Genomic DNA, 23,913 nt, shown 5'->3' with positions numbered 1-23,913 from the left:
GAGATCTGTAGCACCGGACCACCTGTGGTAATTGTGCCGAAGAAGAGATAGGAGACATTTGTTTGATCTGCTGGATATAACCTTTTTTTTACACTCTTGGAAAAAAAGGTGCTATCTAGAACCCTTTGAAGAACCCTTTTTGGTAGAACCTTGACCCAAAAGGGTTCTACCTGGAACCAAAAAGGGTTCTTCAAAGGGTTCTAGATAGCACCTTTTTCTAAGAGTGTAGCTGTCTGTCCCACAACCACCAGTGGGAGTTGAGCATGCTAACACCACCAGCCTGCTACATCTTATGCTATTTTAGCTGGAGTTCTGTGTATTCTAAGGTAACCCTATTGGACCCACATCTGACACAAGCACACACATAACTGTATCACACGCAAATAGTACATGTACATACACTTTAAGCAGAGATAATGTAACTCCTAAAGACTGCCAGTTGTTCTACTGAATCTGTCCCGTCCTGAACTGTTCTTCAGATAAACTCCCCCAGACGTGTCTTCAGATGAGTACTGCTACTGCATCTGGAATCAGATCACCCTTCCACAAGGTGATACAAATGAACCACTGGTCTTAACACAGAATGCATTGTAAGGCGTTTCTATGTATGCCTCTTTCTCCTTTTGAGATTAAACTGATAGAATCATGCTTTCCTTTTCCTGAACAGAAATGAGCTATCTCTCAATAGATTCTATGCAGCACACATCCGGACACTCAGTGTGTGGTAAATCTCTAATTCAATAGTTCAATAGCATTGAGTGTTGGCCACACAACTTCTACGAGTCGCCCCCTCCTCTCTCTATCTCCCTCAATATTATATTTTAATATCTATTTAAGGGCCTTATTGGCATGGGAAACATATGTTTACATTGCCAAAGCAAGTGAAATAGATCAAACAAAAGTGAAATAAACAATAAACAATGTACAGTAAACATTACATTTACAAAAGTTCCAAAAGAATAAAGATGTTTCAAATGTCATATTATGTCTATATACAGTGTTGTAATGATGTGCAAACAGTTAGAGTACAAAAGGCAAAATAAATAAACATACATATAGGTTGTATTTACAATGATGTTTGTTCTTCACTGGTTGCAGGTCACACATCTTGCTGCTGTGATTGCACACTGTGGTATTTCACCCAATAGATTGTTTTCAAATTATTTGTGGGTCTGTGTAATCTGAGGGAAATTTGTGTCTTTAATATGGTCATACATTTGGCAGGAGGTTAGGAAGTGCAGCTCAGTTTACACCTCATTTTGTGGGCAGTGTGCACATAGCCTGTCTTCTCTTGAGAGCCAGGTCTGCCTTCAGGCTGCCTTTCTCAATAGCAAGGCTATGCTCACTGAGTCTGTACATAGTCAAAGATTTCCTTAATTTTGGGTCAGTCACAGTGGTCAGGTATTCTGCCACTGTATTCTCTCTGTTTAGGGCCAAATAGCATTCTAGTTTTCTCTGTTTTTTTGTAAATTCTGTCCATTGTGTCAAGTAATATTTTTTTTTGTTTTCTCATGATTTGGTTGGTCTAATTGTGTTGCTATCCTGTGGCTCTGTGGGGTCTGTTTGTGTCTGTGAACAGAGCCCCAGGACTAGCTTGCTTAGGGGGCTCTTCTCCAGGTTTATTTCTCTCTAGGTGATGGCTTTGTTAAGGAAGGTTTGTGAATTGCTTCCTTTTAGGTGGTTGTAGAATTTAACAGCTCTATTCTGGATTTTGATCATTAGCGGGTCTCGGCCTAATTCTGCTCTCCATGCATTATTTGTTTTTTACGTTGTACACAGAGAATATTTTTTGCAGAATTCTGCATGCAGAGTCTCAATTTGGTGTTTGTCCCATTTTGTGAATTCTTGATTGGTGAGCGGACCCCAGACCTCACAACCATAAAGGGCAATGGGTTATTTAACTGATTCAAGTATTTTTAGCCAGATCCTAATTGGTAAGTCATATGTTATGTTCCTTTTGATGGCATAGAAGGCCCTTCTTGCCTTGTCTCTCAGATTGTTCACAGCTTTGTGGAAGTTACCTGTGGCGCTGATGTTTAGGCCGAGGTATGTATAGTTTTTTGTGTGCTCTAGGGCAACGGTGTCTAGATAGAATTTGAATTTGTGGTCCTGGGAATTTTTCATTTTATTTTAACCCAACAAGCTGTTTTTAAAACAACTTTGCAAGACAGGCAATTTACTGTTAAATAATTGATACACAGTTCTTCACTGGCGAGGCTGGTCTTGATCTGCTGGTATGAAGAGGGAAGATAGATAACGAGGTGTTTTCACAGCATGTAGTCAAAAAACACAAGGCTCTCCCAGGTCATGGGTGCAATATGCGAATATGCGAGTAGCTTATTACACTGTCTTGGAGGCTGGAAGACACATAAAGCAATGAATCATAAGTTGACGACGGTTTCAGTGTAACCCAAAAAGGTAATGATATCCATGATACTGTAGCAACAGATCCCAGATGAGACTGTAATATGTTCTGCCATAAGTTACTGCCCATTACTCATGTCATAATGAATCAATAAACTATGCAAGAACATAGACCATCAATTTCTGTTAAGTGCCTCTGTAGACGCGTCCCTAATTTATGTGCTGTCTGTCACCTCCGGCCGCATGGCAAATGGCCCAACAAAACAAAAAAGACAATGCCCAAGGACTAGTCAGCCTTTCCCGCTCTGTAGTGCCAAAATGTATCTCTCTGTTCCAGTAACCAAAGGACTGATTATTTAAATGTATGTTAGTGATGCGATTGCTTCCATTTCTGGTATCTATCTAAATCGTGTCCCCTTAGGATAACTCTGATGCTATCTATATGGATGTATGATCTCTGTGGTAGCTTGTATCTGGACAGGCTCAACTCTAACTGGTCTATGCAAAGGGTTTTATAGTCTTTAGCAATTCTGCCTTATCTCCACTGTCTCATCCCACACACAAGCCTTTAGATGCTGTGACATCCTGTGGAGATTGGGCCTGGGTGATCAGGTTACTGTAACTAGGTATCGTTTAATTGATCAATGGTGGTTGGTTTCGGTTTGAAAGAGTCACACCTTCAAATGTTATAAATGGAATTAAATGCATTTATTCTGCCTCTTATCCTATATCCTGCCCATGGACTAAGATTGTATGTATGCTTCTCTTGTAAGCTACCCGGGCCTTCGGCTTGAGTAGGCCTGTTAAGTTCATGCTTGGCTTACTCTAGGATCTTCATGCCTAGATAATGTCTTGTAATGCTTGTTAATGCTTTGTAACTTAAGCGTATGCCTTGTACAATGTAATAATTCATTTTATAATGTTAAATCAATCTATTTGCCTTTGAAAGAAAATTCTTAGACCTTTCTTGATTGCCTATTACTGTAAGTCAACTATAGTTTTGTGCATATTTCTAAATCCTCTTTATGGAGTCTGATAAATACATATAATAGGCTAAGTGCATAGTCTTATTATGGGTCGCATGTGAGGTGTGTATATAATATACACATATCAGATATTACCTCACTACACCTCTCTTACTGTAAGGGGTGCGTACTGGCTGCAGAGAAGTCAGGCGCAGGAGAGCAAAAACTGTTTACAACGGAGCAGTTTAATAATAAAACCCACCGGAATCAGAACAAACAATCAATGGGTACAAAACCCGTTGCACACCAGATAAACGTGCACTTACAATAAACAATTCTGGACAAGGACATGGGGGCTAACAGAGGGTTAAATACACAACATGTAATGATGGTATTGAAACCAGGTGTGTGGGAAGACAAGACAAAACAAATGGAAAATGAAAAGTGGATCGATGATGGCTAGAAGACCGGCGACGCCGAACGCCGCCTGAACAAGGAGAGGAACCAACTTCGCGGAAGTCGTGACAGTACCCCCCCTTGATGCGCGGCTCCAGTAGCACGCCGACACCTGCCTCAAGGGCGACCCGGAGGGCGAGGCGCAGGGCGATCCGGACGAAGATGGTGGAACTCCTGCAGCATTGAAGGGTCCAACACGTCCTCGATCGGATCCCAGCACCTCTCCTCTGGACCGTACCCCTTCCACTCCACGAGATACTGAAGGCCCCTCGCCTGACGCCTCGAATCCAGTATGGAGCGAACGGAGTACGCCAGGGCCCCCTCGATGTCCAGAGGGGGAGGAGGAACCTCCCGCACCTCAGACTCCTGGAGCAGGCCAGCCACCACCGGCCTGAGGAGAGACACATGGAACGAGGGGTTAATACGGTAATCGGGGGTAAGCTGTAACCTATAACAAACCTTGTTCGCTCTCCTCAGGACTTTAAATGGCCCCACAAACTGCGGACCCAGCTTCCGGCAGGGCAGGCGGAGGGGCAGGTTTCGCGTCGAGAGCCAGACCCTCACTGCGGTGACGGTCTGCGTTCTTTTTTTGGCGCAGCGCGGCCCGCTGAAGGTGAACACAGGCAGCTTCAAATGTCTCCTCCGCGCTCCTGAACCAGTCGTCCACCACAGGAGCCTCGGTCTGACTCTGATGCCAAGGCGCCAGAACCGGCTGGTACCCCAGTATGCACTGGAAGGGAGAGAGGTTGGTGGAGGAGTGGCGAAGCGAGTTCTGTGCCATCTCGGCCCAGGGCACGAACGCCGCCCACTCCCCCGGCCGGTCCTGGCAATAAGACCACAGAAACCTGCCCACATCCTTGTTTACTCTCTCCACCTGCCCATTACTCTCGGGGTATAACCCCGAAGTAAGGCTGATCGAGACCCCCAGACGTTCCATGAACGCCTTCCAAGACCCTAGACGTGAACTGGGGACCTCGATCAGACACTATATCCTCAGGCACCCTGTAGTGCCAGAAGACATGCACAAGGCCTCCGCAGTCTGTAGGGCCGTAGGGAGACCGGGCAGAGGGAGGAGACTACAGGACTTAGAGAACTGATCCACAACGACCAGGATCACGGTGTTACCCTGTGGGGGGGAATCAGTAAGAAAATCCACCGCACTTTACCGTGGTGGGAGTCGGCCAATTACGCATGGCTACAATGCAGTCACTCTCCATCTCCACCCCCGAGGTGGAAATGCGGTACCCTAGGAAGGAGACAGACTGCTGGAAGAACAGGCACTTCTCAGCCTTGACGTACAGGTCATGTTCCTACAATCGTCCAAGCACCCTGCGCACCAGGGACACATGCTCGGCGCGTGTAGCGGAGTATATCAGAATGTCATCAATATACATCACTACACCCTGCCCGTGCAGGTCCCTGAAAATCTTGTCTACAAAGGCTTGAAAGACTGATGGAGCATTCATCAACGCGTACGGCATGACGAGGTACTCATGATGCCCTGAGGTGGTACTGAATGCCTTCTTCCACTCGTCTCCCTCCCGGATACGCACCAGGTTGTAAGCGCTCCTGAGATCTAGTTTGTGGAAGAAGCGCGCCCCGTGCATTGACTCAATCGCTGTGGCGATGAGAGGTAGCGGGTAACTGTACCTCACGGTTATCTGATTTAGACCCCGATAGTCAATACACGGGCGCAGACCTCCATCCTTCTTTTTCACAAAAAATAAACTCGAGGAGGCGGGTGATGTGGAGGACCGAATGTACCCCTGACGCAGGGATTCAGAGACATATGTCTCCATAGCCACCGTCTCCGCTTGTGACAGAGGATACACGTGACAACTGGGAAGTGCGGCATCTACCAGGAGATTTATCGCACAATCCCCCTGTCGACGGGGTGGTAATTGAGTCGCCTTCTTCTTAGAGAAGGCGAGAGCCAAATCGGCATATTCTGGGGGAATGCGCACGGTGGAGACCTGGTCTGAACTTTCCACCGTGGTAGCACCAACGGAAACCCCTAAACACCTCCCTGTGCACTCTCGCGTCCACCCCGTGAGAGCCCTCCGTTGCCAAGAAACAGTGGGGTTATGACAAGCTAACCAGGGTAAGCCTTGCACCACGGGAAATGAAGGAGAGTCAATGGGGAAGAGACTAATTCTCTCCTTGTGACCGCCCTGCGTCACCATACCCAGAGGAGCGGTGGCTTCCCTAATGAACCCTGATCCTAATGGCCGACTATCTAAGGCGTGAACGGGGAAGGGCACAGCCACGGGAACAATGGGGATCCCTAAACTATGGGCGAACGATCTATCTATAAAATTCCCAGCCGCACCTGAATCGACGAGCGCCTTATGCTGGGAATGCGGGAAAAACTCAGGAAAAGTGACATACAAAAACATATGTGCAACAGAGGGCTCTGGGTGAGAATGGTGCCGGCTCACCTGGGGTGACGCCAGAGCGCCCTGCCTGCTGCCTCGATACCCAGAGGAACCAACCCGGCACCGACCGGCAGTGTGACCCCTGCGGCCACAGATGGTGCACGAGCTGGAACCCCCTCCGGTCTCCTTGCGCACCGCCCCTCCCAGCTCCATGGGTATCGGAGAGGGAGTGCGGGGGGATGGAACCAACAGACCCCGATCTGAACGTCCGCGGGTAGCCAGCAGGTTATCCAGCCGGATGGACAGGTCCACCAACTGGTCGAATGTGAGGGTGGTGTCTCTGCAGGCCAACTCCCGACGGACGTCCTTGCGCAGACTGCAGCGATAATGGTCGATCAGGGCCCTGTCGTTCCATCCCGCGCCGGCAGCTAGGGTCCTAAACTCCAGGGCGAACTCCTGGGCGCTCCTCGTCCCCTGCCTCAGATGGAAGAGGGTTAACTCTTTAAACTGGTCAAACGCCGCATCTCCCTCTCTCCACACGGCGTTGACCCACTCCAGGGCTTTCCCAGTGAGGGACAAGACGAGGGCGGACACCCTCTCACGGCCCGAAGGAGCTGGGTGGATGGTTGCCAGGTATAAGTCTAGCTTACCATAAGGTAGGCATGAGAAATGCATCACAATCGCAGTCGCGGTGTGAAAGTATTATCAGGATTATCAACAGCAAGAGAGCCCTACCTACACTACAGTGTCAACAACGAACTATACCATCTTCCAAAAAGACACTCAAATATTGATGTAAAACTGGACTGACTGCTATTATTACTGAACAGAGAGAAAGTTTACTTTTGAAGGGCACATTGAAACTTTAGCAGGACATTTTGAAAATAGGATATTAAAAAGTGGTTATTCACCATGCTAAAACTGAAGTCCATGGCAATGTCATTAGGGACAGAGTGATATGCTGCTGCTTTAGGGATCACTCAAATACTGAGAAAGCAAGTCAACGTCAGAGCAGTATTAAAAGCTTTCCACTCAATGCACAGCGTTTTTCGTTAAACGCAAAGGATTTGCAAAAAAGTATTAGGGCCCCTTGCAAGATCATTCAAATTAGGCATCTTCTGCTTTGAATTTTGAAACAATGTTGACAGAGAAAGAAGTGGAAGGTGGAGAGCGAAAGAGGGAAGTAGGAGAGAGGGAGAGAGAAAGAGGGAAGGAGAAGAGAGGGAGAGAGAAAGAGGGAAGGAGGAGAAAGGGAGAGAGAAACAGGGAAGTAGGAGAAAGGGAGAGAGAATTCAGCCACACACGGTCAGAATTTTTCTATTAAAAAAACGTAAGGGGTCTCATCTGATCTCTCTGATCTTCTAAATCATAAAGCTCAAATAAAGTAGTATTTTGGCAAAGGGATTTAATAAGTAAATTAAGGGCATGATTTTAATGACTTGTTTAGAATACTACGTAAGTGTACATTGATAGAAATACATCCTCCATCACTACCTACTGTAATGGACCTTGGGCAAAAAGGGGTCGTACAACATGTACTAGGTACCATGAAATTATTCACTTTTCTGCTCTCACTGTTGGCTGCTGGCCATTCTTTCATCATATATTCCCAACAGTCTTGGGTTTGAATAAGAAATCAATGCTACAGTCCATCCACCTAAACCTTCTATGGCAGTCAGTCATTTTATGCAAATGTGCTCTCTAAATCTGAAACTTTGTCAAGCCAGCACATCCCCAATCCCATCCTGCCCCTCTAATCTCATGTGTTTTGCATTTATGCGGCAGGTGCTTTTTGTTGGGTTACTGCTGGTGAATGTAAGAGCACCCTGTCGTTCGTGGCTGCGTGGGGAGAATCCAACTTCATTCACATGCAGGGCCAGGTAACACCAGTGTTGTTCATGTCTCCTGAGGTTTCTCCTACAGCCAGTCTGTTAATGCAGCTTCGTCGTGGGGAAGACAGGCCGATCCTGGCCCTGCTACGTGGAATACTAATGCCCTCTGTCATGCAGAGACCCCTTATACACACCTACTTTCACTTGTCTTTTCTTTGTGTAGCATTAAAAGGTCTAAAAATCTATTTTCACCGTGTTGCAAAGTTATCAAAGATCTGGCTTGGAACTCTGATCTCAATTTCACAGCCTCCCCCTCTCTCTTTCTTCCTTGCAGGGGAGGGTTCTAGATAGGTCCAGGTTGGATCTTCCTCAGGCGTTAGGATTGAGGAGTAGGATGGAGGGTAATAGATGGATGACAGATGATGAGGAGTGGAGATGAAGAACTCGATATGAGGTGACGGCTGAGTGGCAGTCATGTGGGGGTCTCAGGCGAGTCGCCAGGGATGGCCGTCTGCCCACAATTACTGACCTGTCCAGGTGAGCTGTGATGAGTTGGCCAGAACCGTAACCTCCAATTGGAGTGGCTTAAAGTCCCGGTCCCTCTTCAGTCATCGAATTTCACAGAAGTCCCCTCAGATTATCTCACACTTTGATTCCTTCTGGCAGAGAATAGGGCCCCTCTTTGAATCAGCAGCCAGGCAGAAAATGTGAAGAGAGCAGAGCAGGCTGCATAATTGACTTTGGACTGAGGCGACATTCAAGTCTGCAGAGGTGTATCTGATTGGAGGCTGCCCTCCTGCCCCGTTCTGTTTACGTCTGCCGTCTCCCCTTCCAGACAAAAATAAATGACAAACATTAACAATGAAGTGGCTCCCTGTTTGACGATGTTATATTTGAATGACATTCTCTTTTATCTATGGCTATGTTGGGTAGATAAAGTCTCCAGACAAGATAGTTGAATGCAGAGATGATGGAGAAGCTTCTTTCCTCTATTAGACTTCATTTAGAAATAATCCCTTGAGGGCCTAAACCATATCCACATATAACCACTATGAAAAAGAAAGGCAAACACAGCACATCTGCCAAAGAAATAACATGCTTCTCAGAGAAAGCTAAAACTACTTGTATGGTGAGGGTCAATACCAAAGCCAAATTGGCCCACTAGGGGGCTTTATCACGCTAAAAAAAACTCAATGTACAGACAGAAACAACCAGACTAGCAAATTAATGATACAATTAAAACGGAAGCTTCATACTATCGGTGTTTTAAATATACGTGCAATGAATGTGAATGTTGACTGCAGATCCAGTACATCTTCACGGCCACTTTCTGTCTGACGAATTCTAGTCACAACAAAAGCTGTGAGAGAGAGATTTAGCCTACTCTCTGCCCCACTGCTTGTGATTTAGGTGCCCCCAGATAGATTGGGCCATTGTCACTAGAATGGGCCCTAATGCACTGGGCCTGGAAGCATTGACTCTTCAACAGACTGCTTCACACTCCAGAAAATACGATAATCACCTGTCCGTTGAGCCCACTAAGCCCAGAAAAACACTCATGTTACGTTCAACTGAGAGTTAAAGCACTTGTCTTATCTACAAAAGGAAGGAGTCTTCTTGATATGTATGCCACACCCTTACCCATTCAGAAATGCCTTTTCTGTTGCTGTTTCACAAAATGCTCAAGGACAACCTGATAGAAACGTATTGGGAGTACAATTAACAGACACAGAAGTCCCCCAGATTTTCATCTAGAACCTGCTTATTAATCATTCAAGGCCCAGCTAATATTCTTATGGAAATCCATCTGATAGCAGGTTGTGTTGGAACAGGTCTGCAGTATTCCAACAATTGTGTGCCTCTGACATGACATATTGCACAGGGCTAAGTATCCTCTGTTTCCTGTGAGATGTAGGCTACAGTAAGCCTCAGAACTCCAAAGCTCCAATTTCAGTTCTCTCTCCAGGTAGAACTTGTCATGTCTCACTTGGGTAACACACACAGACACACTATACTGGAGCTGTGTCATAGGGGGATAAGACCGACGGCCTGAAATAGCCTCCTTGAAAACATGAGACAAAATGTATACATACTTCTTATTCAGTAAAGACTTGCATTACAGAGATAGGGTGGCAGGTAGCCAAGCAGTTAAGAGTGTTGGGCCAGTAACCAAAAGGTTGCTGGTTTGAATCCCAGAGCTGACTAGGTGAAAAATGTGCCCTTGAGCAAGGTGCTTTACCCTAATTGCTCCTGTAAGTCTGTCTTGATAGAAGTGTCTGCTCAAATGTAAATACTAGCTTTCTGGAACCCGAATGACAGACTATTGTGGCTCACCACTGCATCATGTCTGCTATTCATGAATTTAGGAGTGTTTTGTAATTATGTGCCATTGATAAATGACCCCTCTCATGGGTGAATTCCCTGAGCCTATATGTGCCATTACCTTGTGTTGAGTAGATTTTCATGGTTACCGCTCCCTCAAGTGGTAAATGGAAATAATGACTCTACATCACTCTCTCTCACGATGCCACTGCAGGATTGGAGCAGACATTAAGCTGCAATGACTTGCAAGTCATATTGGTATTGTGTGAGATTGTGTGAGATTCGCCGCAAGACAATTTTACTACTTCACTGAAGCACAGGTTAGGAAATCTCATATCGACTCGTATTTTGGGAATGAGAGTAAAGATGTCATTGTGTAATCTTAGTCTCATAGAATTATACCTCTCCAGACACTCAGAAATACAATACGTGAAATGAGCTCAAAATTATAACACAGAGATATTGACTAAACTCTTACTCCCAGAGTATATATGATACCTCAGGTTTCTAGTTTCGTTTAAACAAATCATATGGGGAGACACTACTCTGAGTCATGCCACATAATGCATCATGGGGTGGCAGGTAGCCTAGTGGTTAGAGCGTTGGGCCAGTAACCGAAACATTGCTAGATCGAATCCTGAGCTGACAAGGTAAAAATCTGTTGTTCTGCCCCTGAACAGGGCACTGTTCCTAGACCGTCATTCCTAGACTGTCACTGACTTAGTTACACCAAAAAATGATAACAATCATCTGAAAGGAAAGTAAGATAATAGACTTTGGGCTGTTCCAACATCATGAATTATCACTGGCCCTTCAAATGGCAACACAACAACAAGTCTGAGATAACCACCTAATGCTGGATCTAGTCCTCTAGGTGGAGAATGATCAATGTGGAAAGATCAATACCCAATTGAAATGCAAATGTTACCCAAGGGACATGCAGACAAAGTGGCCAGCACTGGACAGAGGATCACGACTGGCCTCAGCTGTTCTCTGTAGGGGTTTTAGTAAACCAATGCAAATTCAACCTCAGTCAATTCTGTGAACATATTCACACCAAAGAGCTGGGACAGAAAACTCCAGCATTACACTACTGTTTACAATAGTTATCAGACAAGCAAGTCTAACAGAAAACAGGAATTTTATTTGAACCTAGTCAGTTAAGAACAAATTCTTATTTACAATGACAGTCTACCGGGATACAGTGGCTGAGCTGACGAGGTAAGACTTATGGGACTGCCTTGTTCAGGGGCAGAACGACATATTTTTACCTTGTCAGCTCAGGATTCGATCCAGCAACCTTTCAATTACTGGCCAAACGCTCTAACCACTAAGCTACCTGCTGCTCCAAGAGAGCATATACATTCCTCACTCACTCATGACTGCACGGCCAGGCACGACTGCAACACCATCATTAAATTTGCTTATGACACAACAGTGGTAGGCCTGATCACCGAAAACAACGAGATAGCCTATAGAGAGGTCAGACACCTGGCCGTGTGGTGCCAGGATTACAAGCTCTCCCTCAACGTGATCAGACAAAGGAGATGGTTGTGGACTACAGGAAAAAGAGGACCGAGCACGCTCCCATTCTCATCGACGAGGCTGCAGTGGAGCAGGTTGACAGCTTCAAGTTCCTTGGGGTCCACATCACCAACAAACTAACACGGTCCAAACACACCATGGCAGTCGTGAAGCGGGCACAACAAAACCTATTCCCCCTCAGGAGACTGAAAACATTTAATATGGGTCCTCAGATCCTCAAAAGGTTCTACAGCTGCACCATTGAGAGCATCCTGACTGGTTGCATCACTGCCTGGTATGGCAACTGCTCGGCCTCCGACCACAAGGCACTACAGAGGGTAGTGCAAATGGCCCAGTACATCACTGGGGCCAAGCTCCCTGTCATCCAGGACCTTTATACCAGGCGGTATCAGAGGAAGGCCCTAAAAATTGTCAAAGACTCCAGCCACCCTAGTCATAGACTGTTCTCTCTGCTACCACACGGCAAACGGTACCGGAGCACCAAGTCTAGGTCCAAGAGGCTTCTAAACAGCTTATACCCGCAAGCCATAAGACTCCTGAACATCTTGTCAAATGGCTACCCAGACTATTCACATCCCCCCCCCCCTCCCCTCTCCACACCACTGCCACTCTCTGTTGTCATCTATGCATAGTCACTTTAATTAACTCTACCTACATGTACATACTACCTCAACTAACTGGTGCCCCCGCACATTGACTATGTACCGCCACCCCCCTGTATATATTGTTATTTTTTTACTGCTGCTCTTTAATTACTTGTTACTTTTATCTCTTATTCTTATCCATATTTTTTTAACTGCACTGTTGGTTAGGGGCTTGTAAGTAAGCATTTCACTGTAAGGTCTACACCTGTTGTATTAGGCGCATGTGACTAATAAAATTTGATTTGATTTAGTTGATGCATTTAGTGAAGGCAAATGATCTCATCTAGAGTGGATTACAGTCAACACTTCATGTCATTTGAGAGACTGGCCAGTAAACAGTCTTTGAAATGGAAGGTGGTGAGGCTGTGGCCCTTCCTCTCTCAGACAGCTTCCAGAAGGTCATTGCTGGCCCATCTATAGAATAATAAAACAATGACAGCTCGATACAGCCACCATGTGGAGGGACAGTACTGCATCACACTATAGGCTACTGTGCTCTCTGGTGTAGACAAAGAGCTGTGATACAGGCACTCAGTTATCCATCATTCTTTGTACATACTGTAGGGATCAGAGGCAACAGGTGGAGGAGCTATAGGAGGACAGGCTCATTGTAATGGCTGGAATGACATTTTTGGAATGGAGTCAAACGTGTTTTCATGTGGTTTCCAAACATGATGTTTCCATATATTTGATGTGTTTGAAACCATTCCATTCCAGCCATTACGACGACCCTGTTCTCCTATAGCTCCTTCCACCAGCCTCCTCTGATAGGGATCCATTTAAAGTGAACTGTCAGCTGCAAACTCCACCTGCGGGTAAAGTTGCAGTAGCCCCATTAATTGGTATATAAGGTGTCCTAACTTTATTCTGATTACTGCAATAAATATTACATCAAAACAGAGTTGTCACACAGAGAGAGCATGCTGCTAGCACAGTGCTTTGGGGGTTTTGTCTCACTGAAAGATCAGGAGTGTTGACAGATATCACTGTTGAATTATTCATGTTTCAGGGCTAGAACAATGGCACATTTTGTATTTCATATAAATGATTTACAAAAAGGAAAAAAACAGTTAATCTGGTCCGTGAAGCTTTATATGATATTCATACCATCACACAGCACTCCTAGACCATCATCTATGACGAAATGCAACCTCAACCTTTGCCAATAACTGTTAAGCAACGAGTGACCATGGTGCTGTATGACTATTATGTATGACTATCAGTCCAATGTAATACGACTCATCCATGTGTGACAACTTCACTAAATTAATTTGTTCGGATGCAACTTTTAAGGGTGTAGTTTAACTTGTTTAATAAGACATAAAGGATGTATGAGTTGTTCACAATATGTTGCTAGAAAACAACAGGCCAATACCATGGAGCATGATTGACATTGCTTTACTTTTTAAATGCAAAATCAAAGACTATGTTAATTACATGTTTTATATACACAGCAATGGTAATGACAGGAAAAACAGAAATTCTTTATTCACAAGCGATGAAGGCAGCCAGTCCAGCCAAATTAAAATCTCTTATTTTACAGAGCATCCCTCATGCAAGTTTCTCATAAAAATAAATGTAAATAAAGCAAACTCAGTAAAATAACAGTCATTTGATTTCCACTAATCTCTGGTGTAACCCAAAGCTATGGTCAGGGTCTTAGTTTGTTTTGAGTCTCTTACTTCCCACGTCCTGTGTTGGTTCCTCTGGCTCTCGTTTGGCACCTTTGCCTGTCTCGCCTTCATTGGGTGTCCTCTGCTCTTCGTTGCTTTCAGCAATGACTCCTTTCATCTGTTTAAGCTCCCTCCTCCCTCTCCTCTCCTCCATCTCTCCAATCTCCTCGGCAAACAGGGCTTTGAGGGGCGGGATGAGTCTGGGGAGGATTCTAAAGTCTCCAAACCGAATCTGAGGAGACAGGGAAGAGAGATCACTCAGAGGAGGTCTTTCAACATACCCAGCCTCCTCGGAGGCAGCTGGAGATGTATCTCTGATGGGAGTCTAACACATTCTGAACGTTACCTTAAAATGGTACCTCTAGATTTAAACTGAAGTTGTCCCAGAGTATTCTACCTGGACTAGGGGCATTGTCTGTAGTGAATCATGGTCCTAATTCATTCTGAGGCTACACATATCCAGTGGAAAAGTACATTTCAGATGTGCAGAACCCACATAAACATTTCAATGTTGCTATGCATAACAAGTGGACTAAAGTGCACCCTTCACCACCCACTTACCCTCATGTGGTCAAAAGATATTCCCACTCTGTCGTTGAAGTCCTCACTGAAGAGGGGGATCTTGGCATAGCGCTGGCTGAAGTGGTTCAGCATGATGAACTCAGCATTCATCTTCATGCCAATACCGATGGCCTGGGAGGTGGTACTGTCATTTTGGGAGGCAAGCAGAGAAGCATGATGCTACTCTGCTACTATTCTAACAGTAATTACCAGACTTAACCCCATGGTAAGCTATACAGAGTTTGTTCAGTTCAACTCAATGACTTTCAAGTTGTTTTCAATGCGAGATGGAGCTCTTTAACCAAAGTCACTGAAATTCCAGCTGGAAGGCAGAAGTGCCTTCATTACCTCCAATACAGTTCCAAAAATCAATGGCAATCTCAGAGAAGAATGTAGCCAGTTACAATGCCCTCTAAAAATGACTGACTTCTCAAAAGCTCCTTGAGTTTCTTTGTCAGCTGAAAAATGGCACTAGTCTACTTCTGTTTACCTCCTTCAATGCATGTCATATTTTCACACTTAGGGCTGGACTCAATCAGTATCACAGAAGTATCACGGAAGATATGCATTGTGGCTCGATTGAAATGTAAAGGCAATGTCTTCTCGTTTGTGGAAACTGCATTCATGGTAAACACTGCATATGTCGACTCAATCGGAAATGTTTTTAGGCGGATCTTCCGCGATATTGATTGAATCCAGCCCAAGAAAGATAGTTTTCTAATAGAATAACGAAGGACACCTCTGAAGAGAAGCACCATACTAGATCCATCTACTAACCTATGTCTCTTCTCCACAGCCTCGTCCTCCAATCCATCTTCCAATGTGGCTTCATGAATAAGTAAAGTTGCATTCTTTCCTTTGAAAACACAATGACAAACATGAATCACACGACTGCTGCATGGCACAGCACTTCCAGCCTCTCTTCCTCTCCCAGAGGAAATCAATCACACAGCTCTGTGTAATAAACCATCAGCCAGCCCTGCTTGTCTGGCACACCCAGGCCTCTATAATGAACAGGCATGGGATATAGCCAGGCTCTCTCAGCTGGACAGGCATGGGATATAGGGAGTCTTCAGCTGGATCACATCCAGTCGAACAATTTAAAAAGAGACAATGAAGTGGGATCCCACAGGAACTATGTGGGAGACCTTGTGATTCATAGCGAACTTTGGAACCGATCGATAGCATTAAGCAATATCTGGTAAATGATGCCAGACAGCATAGAGCATGGATGATAGGTTCAGATCAGACTGGCTACTGTAGATGTCTAGTCCATTAACGGTGATCTATATGTATATCATACCACCAGCAACTGTGTAGAAGTTACAGGATACACTCTGGGTCCAGAATTTGAGTATGGCTCTGGAATTCACGTAACGGCAGATCAAATGGCATTGGTGAGTATTTACCATTTGATCCGGACGTCACAAGTGTGGTTCATAGAGAGTGTGTAAAATCTTTTCACATCACACAAATTCTGGGATCTGTACAAACATCACAATTGGGGTTGAGAACTGTTGGTACTGACCCATATGTGCGAGGGCATCGCAGGGCATTGTGTCCCCAGAGAAGACCAGCTGCCAGCCAGACTGATGAGTGATGCTGCAGGCAAAGGCATTCTTACAGTGACGCACCGGACAAGTCTGGAACTATGAGAGAAACAGAATATATGTATTTAAGCTTTGACGATAGCCTCAATAAAGTTGTTGAACCTAACAAGAGTGTTATGAGTCTTATTGAACCACGAAGCAGCCTGTTTAAGTCTCCACATACCTTTGCTAAATCAGATTTCTTCAGCAGTGCTTGGATGAATGCCTTGGTTTTGAACGTGGACACCTCAGCCCCCTCACACATGACTTTGCTAGGGACAATGCTGAAACATAGTCAAGAATACATCAATATTAGAGACGATGGACATCATATCATCAGGTTTGAAAGCATCAATTCAACAGAGTAAGACGTGTCTTTCCTGACATACTTGACATGGCTGAGGATCTCCTCACAGTGGTCGTGGTACTGGTTGAGCCAGGTCATCATCTGGACAGGTGCTATCAGATAGATGGGGCTGAAGGCTTTCCCAAGAGTTGCCTGAACAGTAAAGAGATAAGGACATACATTCATGAAAGTGTTCCATTTTGCATGAATTAAACAGGACTCATCTTAAAATGTGAAAAGGGGAAACTCTTTACTGACCAAGGCTCTCTCTCTTTGAAACAGCAAACTCAACAATCCCTGCAAAATATAGTAATATTCTTTAAAAATGATTTGAAATGACTTTATGCCAGAATATATGCAATAACTCTGTAATAAACAAATATTTATAGGAAGAATAATCCTTACTGTGTGATGGTCCGCGTGCATGTGAGAGATGAAGACGGTTGAGATCTTTGCCAGTGTCTCGTCCACACGGTCCCCATAGTGTCGGCACAGCTGGCCAAAGGTGCCCTCTCCACAGTCCAGCAGCACTGACTGAGTGGCACTGAAGGAGATGGGATATAGCATAAACACAGAGAGAGACAGACATTTATACTGGCTACCTCACGCAGACATATCTTTAAGGATTTTTTAAAGTAACTCGAGTCTAACTGAGGGCCATTACCTGATGTTGACCAAGTTGCCACTAACGTTCCTGATCTTCATAGGAAGAGCCGATCCAGTTCCTAAAAAGACCACCTCTGGGTATTTTTCTGCTCGCCCTGCAAGAAACACATTGTCATACGATACAACACAAAATGTTGCTATGCCACTGAAATTTCAGACGTAAAAGTATGATATTCTATCAGACAAAAGGACTACAAGAAACTAAACTCTGTTACTTTCTTAAATGGCCAGAATGAAATGTTTGCAACTCCATTCAAGAGGAGTAAAGAGGGATTGATGGAGCTTTGGACTGAGCAATGTAACATCTCCCCTTGGGCTTCTAGCCTGACCTGTATCAGAGCAGGGCTCACCAGACAGCACTGCAGCATCAGTCGCACGGAACCGCTTGCACTCCTCCACTTCTTGAAGGAAGTTAGGTGCCTCCGCAGCCTCTTTCACAAACTCTTCAGTGTCACAAGTGGGGATGGCATCTCTGATGAATAAGAAACAGTAGAGAGCACACACCACTCATCACATAGTGCTGAGAGTAGCAGCGACGCTCTCATTTGACTTTGACAGTGTTGGCATCTATAAGATCATAGAAGAAATAGTAAGCCACACTTGAAAGTAGTGTTTCATCTGAAATGGTTTTCTTTGACAAAGCAGTCCTTCATAAGTGGAGACTAATGTCTGGTAAATTGTGGCCTGAAGGACATACTCACCTTTGCCATTCAATCTTGGGTCTGAGCTGGAACTTCAGAAGACACTCGGCTCTGACATTGGGGACATGCAGGGCAGCCTGGGTCTCCTTGAAGATCAACAACAGAGGTTTTTACAAAAACAAGAGTAGAAAGAGATTAGCACAATACAACGCAAGCTACAAAAGGTTTCCAAATGAACACGCTTATCTCTGTGTAACAGCAGGTTACAATGGTGAATAATTAAAGTTCTAGCACTTCACAACTTACCCCTGTTTTATAGTGCTGGAGCTCTGGAAATATCTCTGGATGAATCAGATTGAGCTGAGTTTGAATCTTGTGGCTCCTGACGTTGTGAACAGTGCAAACTTGCTCATTCAGGATCAGGTGCTCCGTGGTAGATGGAAACCTAAAATACAAAAACATTAAACATGTAGAAAGACCAACAGACTAGAGAGACAAGTGAATTTCAGAATATGGAAACAGTCTGAAATTGAGTATTATATATGGCTGATTTTGTACCTTTCCATCCATTGCTTGTATTCATCTGTTTTCAGCACAGACTCAGGGCTCATGTGGACTACTAAGGCAGCAGGGTCCTCTGTTCCTCCACGTTGGTATCTGCAGATGAGACAAATAACTCAGAACTTAACTACAATCTCCTAAAGACCTAAGGAGTAATGACGCAGGATGCATAAGCAGCCTTTGATACATTTGGCCAACTTCACTCAGGCCATTACCTGCTCAGCTGCTGATGGATGCAGATTGGTTGAACAAACTCCTCAGAGGGACACTCCACAACAATGAAGGCTGGTCCTGGATCAGTGGGAGTGCACACCTCCTCAGGATGGATCTGTAGGACAACCATCAGGATATCATCAGACAACAGGACGAAATGGATCCAACATTTACAATAGCTAATCCAAAATTACAGAGCCCTAACAATCAACCAAATATAATTGAAGTACCTCTCTTCCTTCGTAGGTAACACTTTTCCCATCCTTCAGAGCTGCAATGAGAGGACCAATAGCTGCAGTGCCTCTGTGGAGAAAGTACATCAAAAAAGTAATTATCGGCTCAAGTTTGTTGAGCAGGAAAAACTGAATTTGTATTGAAAAAACAACTTACACTGGTAATCCAAGGTTTTTTGCTTGAGCAACCAAGAAGTTCCCCTTCTTAGGATGAAGCTGCAAGTCAAAGACAAAATTTGACATAAATTGCATCAAAATGCAATAATTCAGTATGTCACAGACAATGAGATTGTGTTTCTTACCTTACAAACGAATGCCACAACTAAAGACGGATCCCTTGTTGCTCTTGCTTTTCCACCTGAGACGAAAATGCAATGTGAGAATTGGTGCCCTTTGGAGCTCAACATCCTTGAACTAGGGCACTGATGCCTCTGATAGCACCGCATGCTCCTTTAGTCTCGTATCCTTCCCAATCTCTTCCCGTTGACTTGACTATTAGAAGTCTGGAGAAGTTTAGTATTGAATTTTGAGTTTGAATGGGAGCACTGCCTGGGTTAACACTTGCATTTGATTGGCTCGGAGTATAAATTATATTTTCCTTCAGGAGAGGCATTTCCTTGTGTTTCTTTTTTGATTTTCCTTGTTTTGTTCGTCAATATCTCTTTTCCTACTGTGTCGTACAACGTTTTAGCAGCCTGTTTTGTATCTTATGCTAGCTAGCTTTTTGCAAGTCAGAAACATTTTCTGAAACACAACCTGTTTGGAGCTCCATCCTTGCAAAATACTTGATTGGTTTGATAAACGTCCCTAGTTTCCATCTAGACTCCACCATACTTCACCTCTTTTTATCATCTTCCTGAGAACGTCCCAATGCTTTCTAACAGTCAGAGCATGTGCAGCTTGGGCTTCCGAGCCCACAAGCTCCTAGTCTTACCTGGGCTGGTTGCTCTCTCCTTCCTGCTGTCTGTGCTGGTGTCCTCAGAGTCTTCCGGCCTCCACAGCTCCCTCCTCTGGGGACTACTGGAGGGGCTGCTCCTCCCTGAGTTAGGGGAGCACTTTGGCCCATCCTCTCTGATCTGGGCTGGTATAATTGGGGTTAAGAGAGTGTCAACTACCAACTCTTCAGGATGAGAACACAAATATTCACTATTTTACCCGTCATAAACTTAATATGCTTTAAGATAAAGAGTATGAGTAACAGTAAATTACACAATGCTAAAAAAAAATGACAACGGTGATTTCTAGTACTCACCAAATATTGGTATTTGACTAACTGTCATCGTGTCATCTGTGTATTGTTTCTCAGTGTATGGTCGAACAGCTAGCTTGATTTCTTCCAGTGGTCCAGAAAATACTCTGATGGCATTCACATATTTCTCCTAGATCAAGAGGATGCAATGACATATTAGACTCAGGATACCAGAAAAACATTACAGACAATCTTTTATACTGCTACAATGTCCACTCACCAGTTGTGGTGGTCCAGAGAGAACAACCTCAGGGACACCAGTGTCTTTCAGTGTTAATATCATCCCTAAACCAGAGAGTACACAGTTTATCACACCTAAGGACATACGCGGAGACATAGGCTCAGCATGCAATAAGCTTTGACCTATGTCTATCTACACTCATGTGAAAAAGTAAGTACACCCCATGGAAAGTGGTCTTTTTTTGTACATATTTGGACAGATGGCTATGTAATCTTCACTTCAACACTACTGACAGATAAAGGTAACCTAATTTAACAAATGACACCGAAAGATTATAATTTGCAATCATTTATTCATAAAATATATTTTTTAAATAGACAGAAATGCAATTCTATAGTGCAGGAAACATAAGTACACTCCTAGCTTCAATAGCTGGTGTTGCCCCCTTTGGCTGAAATAACTTCATGTAGCCGTTTCTTGCAATTGTCTATGTCTCTTACATCCACTGGGAAAAATGTTTGCATACTCCTCTTTACAGTACTGCTTCAATTGTGTCATGTATGAGGGCTTGTTTTGAATGTACAGCCGGCTTCAAGTCCCCCCACTGTTTTTTGACACAATTGAGATCTGGGTTTTGACTCGGCCATTCCATACCCTCAATTTCTTATTTTTTAGCCATTCTGTTGTAGTTTTGCATCATTGTCCTGTTACAAGATCCATGTTCGGTTTAGTTTCAGCTTTTTGACAGATGGCCTCACATTCTCCTCAATAATTTTCTGGTACAATATTGAATTCATGGTTGACTCAATAATGGCAAACTGGCCAGGCCCTGAGGTAGCAAAGCAGCCCCAAACTATAATGCCACCACCTCCATGCTTTACAGTTGGTATGAGGTTCTTCTGTTCAAAGGCAGTGTTTTGTTTTAGCCAAACATTGCAGACAAACATAATTTTTTTTGTGATTTGTTAAATTGGGTTACCTTTATCAATGAATGTGGTTGGAATTTAGCTCAAATATGTGCACAAATATGTAAAAACAACAAAAAGACCACTTTCCATGGGGTGTACTTACTTTTTCACATGACAGTACAGAGACATAGGCTAATCATGCAATAAGCTTTGATCTGTCTATTATCTATGCACAGGTGTTTCCTGGTTGACAGATAACTGACTTGATGTCAAGTGGCTAGAATAACAAGCAACTTACCTGATAGACCACCAACATTCTCCCAGCTCATTCTAGTGAGGAAAATATTGTCCAAGCGAGCAGCTTTCAACCTGACAAGAGGAACATTGAGATTTATTGAGCCGAGACTGAATTATAGATTTGACAGGAGGCATTGACAGGAGGCAATTCAACTTACTTGTGCTCTTGCATCAGCCTCTGTGTTCCCTCACCACAGTTGAATAGGTACCTTCCACAGAGGAAAAAGGGTAAACAAATATGCTGCAGCCAAGTGCCTTTCTGATACCCACAATACAAATATATTTGGCAATGTTACAACAAATTGTCAGACACTCATGTTCTCTGGTTAAGTTACCTATTGAACTCAGAGAAGACATAAAGTGATGCGCCATTATCTCGGCTCCCTGCCCCGACGACCTGCGCGTAGACAGTGGCTGGTCCATGCACATCCACTCCACGTTTCCTCTGTTCTCTAGACTTCACATGTCGCAATGTTTCTTTGGGTGTTCTGGGTTTCTTTGATCCCAGATGTTGGTTGTCTGTTGTGTTCGTAGACATTGTCCGCAGAAACGGGAAAATAGTTCGGGGAAAACGATGTTCACTGCATGCGAAGCTTTGTAGGCGACCCGTAGATGTGTGTCTCACAAATAGCCATGCAATAGATTTACAGTGTAGAGACACTTTAGTCATACTAAACATTCGGTTTAATGGAAGTCAGTTCTGCTCGTCGTACAAGACAGCAAACTTATCGATAATCCTTGCATAATCTTTCTGAAAATATAATTTTACCCTTCAGCCCACATTTCATTGAAATATAAACATTCAGTCAGGACTTCAGCGGTTGAGACATGTGATTTGACGCTCAACTGTGTTTTTTCCGGCGTAGATTGATGACGTATTCATTACGCTCTCGATCATTGGTGTGTTTATTTTGTATTTATTTAACCTTCAACTGGACAAGCCAGTTAAGAACAAATCCGTATTTACAATGACGGCCTACCTAAAGGCCTCCTGCGGGGACGGAGGCTGGGATTAAACATTTAAAAAATAAATATAGGACAAAACACACATCAAAACACTACATAAAGAGAGACCTTAAACAACAACATAGCAAGGCAGCAACGCTTGACAACACAGCATGGTAGCAGCACAAAACATGGTACAACCATTTTTGGGCACAGACAACAGCACAAATGGCAAGAAGGTAGAGACAACAATAAATCACGCAAAGCAGCCACAACTGTCAATACGAGTGTCCATGATTGAGTCTTTGAATTAAGAGGTTTAGATAAAACTGTCCAGTTTGAGTGTTTGTTGCAGCTCGTTCCAGTCGCTAAGTTAGCTGCAGCGAACTGAAAAGACGAGCAACCCATGGATGAGTGTGCTTTGGGGACCTTTAACAGAATGTGACTGGCAGGACGGGTGTTGTGTGTATGTGGAGGATGAGGGCTGCAGTAGATATTTCAGATAGTGGGGAGTGAGGCCAAAGACAGTTTTTTGTAAATACGCATCAACCAGTGGGTCCGAGATAACCGAGATAAAGACAGTTTCAGGTTGGATATTCGACGGATATTCGCCTGTAGTTTTTCTTACGTCCACCAACAGCAATTAGAGACCGTCAACATAGTGACAAATCACATTTTTCAAATTTCAATAGCTCTTTAACCATTACTCCAAACACTTTCAAAACTGGTTGTAGATAACCCGATGGCATAGACGCGCACATTGCACACCCTTTAGTTTGTCCATTTTTATCTCACATGGTTTTACACAAATTTTTCCAAATGTAGAATTTCAATATTTCCTTGGTCATGTGACCTAGCGACTTCAAACAAGGTTCAGAATGTCCACTCAGTGGCCCTACACATTGCACACCCTTTAGTTTGTCTTTTTTTTTTTTTTTATCTCACAAGATTTTACATGATTTTTTCAAAATGTAGAATTTCAATAGCTCCTTGGTCATGTGACCTAATGTCTGCTGACTACCCTTCTATATTGCACACTTGTTTGTGTACTGTAAAATCACGCGGTGTAAAGTACATTTTTCATAGTTTCAAATTTGCAATAGCTCCTTGGTCATGTCAATTACACACCTAAGAAGCGTGCAGTGGATATACACCCATATTGCATAACCTCTAGTCATGGGTCTTCTATATTGTTGTACATGAATATTAGTTTGACAATTAGGGGGTTCAGTCCAGTTTTGTGTTTACCCTTTTCTTTAATATTTATCTACAATAATTGGTGATTCTAAGTACTTATTTCCCAGTTTTTTTTATTTTTCCACAGTATTTAACAGCGGTACACAATAG

At 43.9% G+C, this 23,913-nt stretch overlaps 1 protein-coding gene across 1 annotated transcript; it reads right to left on the bottom strand.

Annotated features, from left to right (window-relative positions):
• Positions 1-13,885: 13,885 nt before the first annotated feature.
• On the bottom strand, positions 13,886-22,488 carry LOC129825259 (zinc phosphodiesterase ELAC protein 2-like). Its single transcript, XM_055885209.1, has 23 exons — positions 21,957-22,488; positions 21,780-21,830; positions 21,623-21,693; positions 20,456-20,520; positions 20,239-20,365; positions 19,921-20,067; positions 19,289-19,344; positions 19,144-19,202; positions 18,984-19,056; positions 18,756-18,868; positions 18,538-18,636; positions 18,286-18,424; positions 18,040-18,125; positions 17,689-17,810; positions 17,337-17,433; positions 17,078-17,216; positions 16,931-16,969; positions 16,716-16,825; positions 16,511-16,610; positions 16,266-16,386; positions 15,515-15,593; positions 14,738-14,882; positions 13,886-14,408 (listed from the first exon to the last, which is right to left on the bottom strand). The coding sequence occupies exons 1-23, from the start codon at positions 22,298-22,300 to the stop codon at positions 14,163-14,165; spliced, it is 2,628 nt and encodes an 875-aa protein (XP_055741184.1). The 5' UTR covers positions 22,301-22,488; the 3' UTR covers positions 13,886-14,162.
• Positions 22,489-23,913: the final 1,425 nt, after the last annotated feature.

The sequence above is a fragment of the Salvelinus fontinalis genome, chromosome 2 (genome assembly GCF_029448725.1).
Source record: "Salvelinus fontinalis isolate EN_2023a chromosome 2, ASM2944872v1, whole genome shotgun sequence".
Classification (NCBI taxonomy): Eukaryota; Metazoa; Chordata; class Actinopteri; order Salmoniformes; family Salmonidae; genus Salvelinus; species Salvelinus fontinalis.
This window is presented reverse-complemented; position numbering and strand designations above follow the sequence as displayed.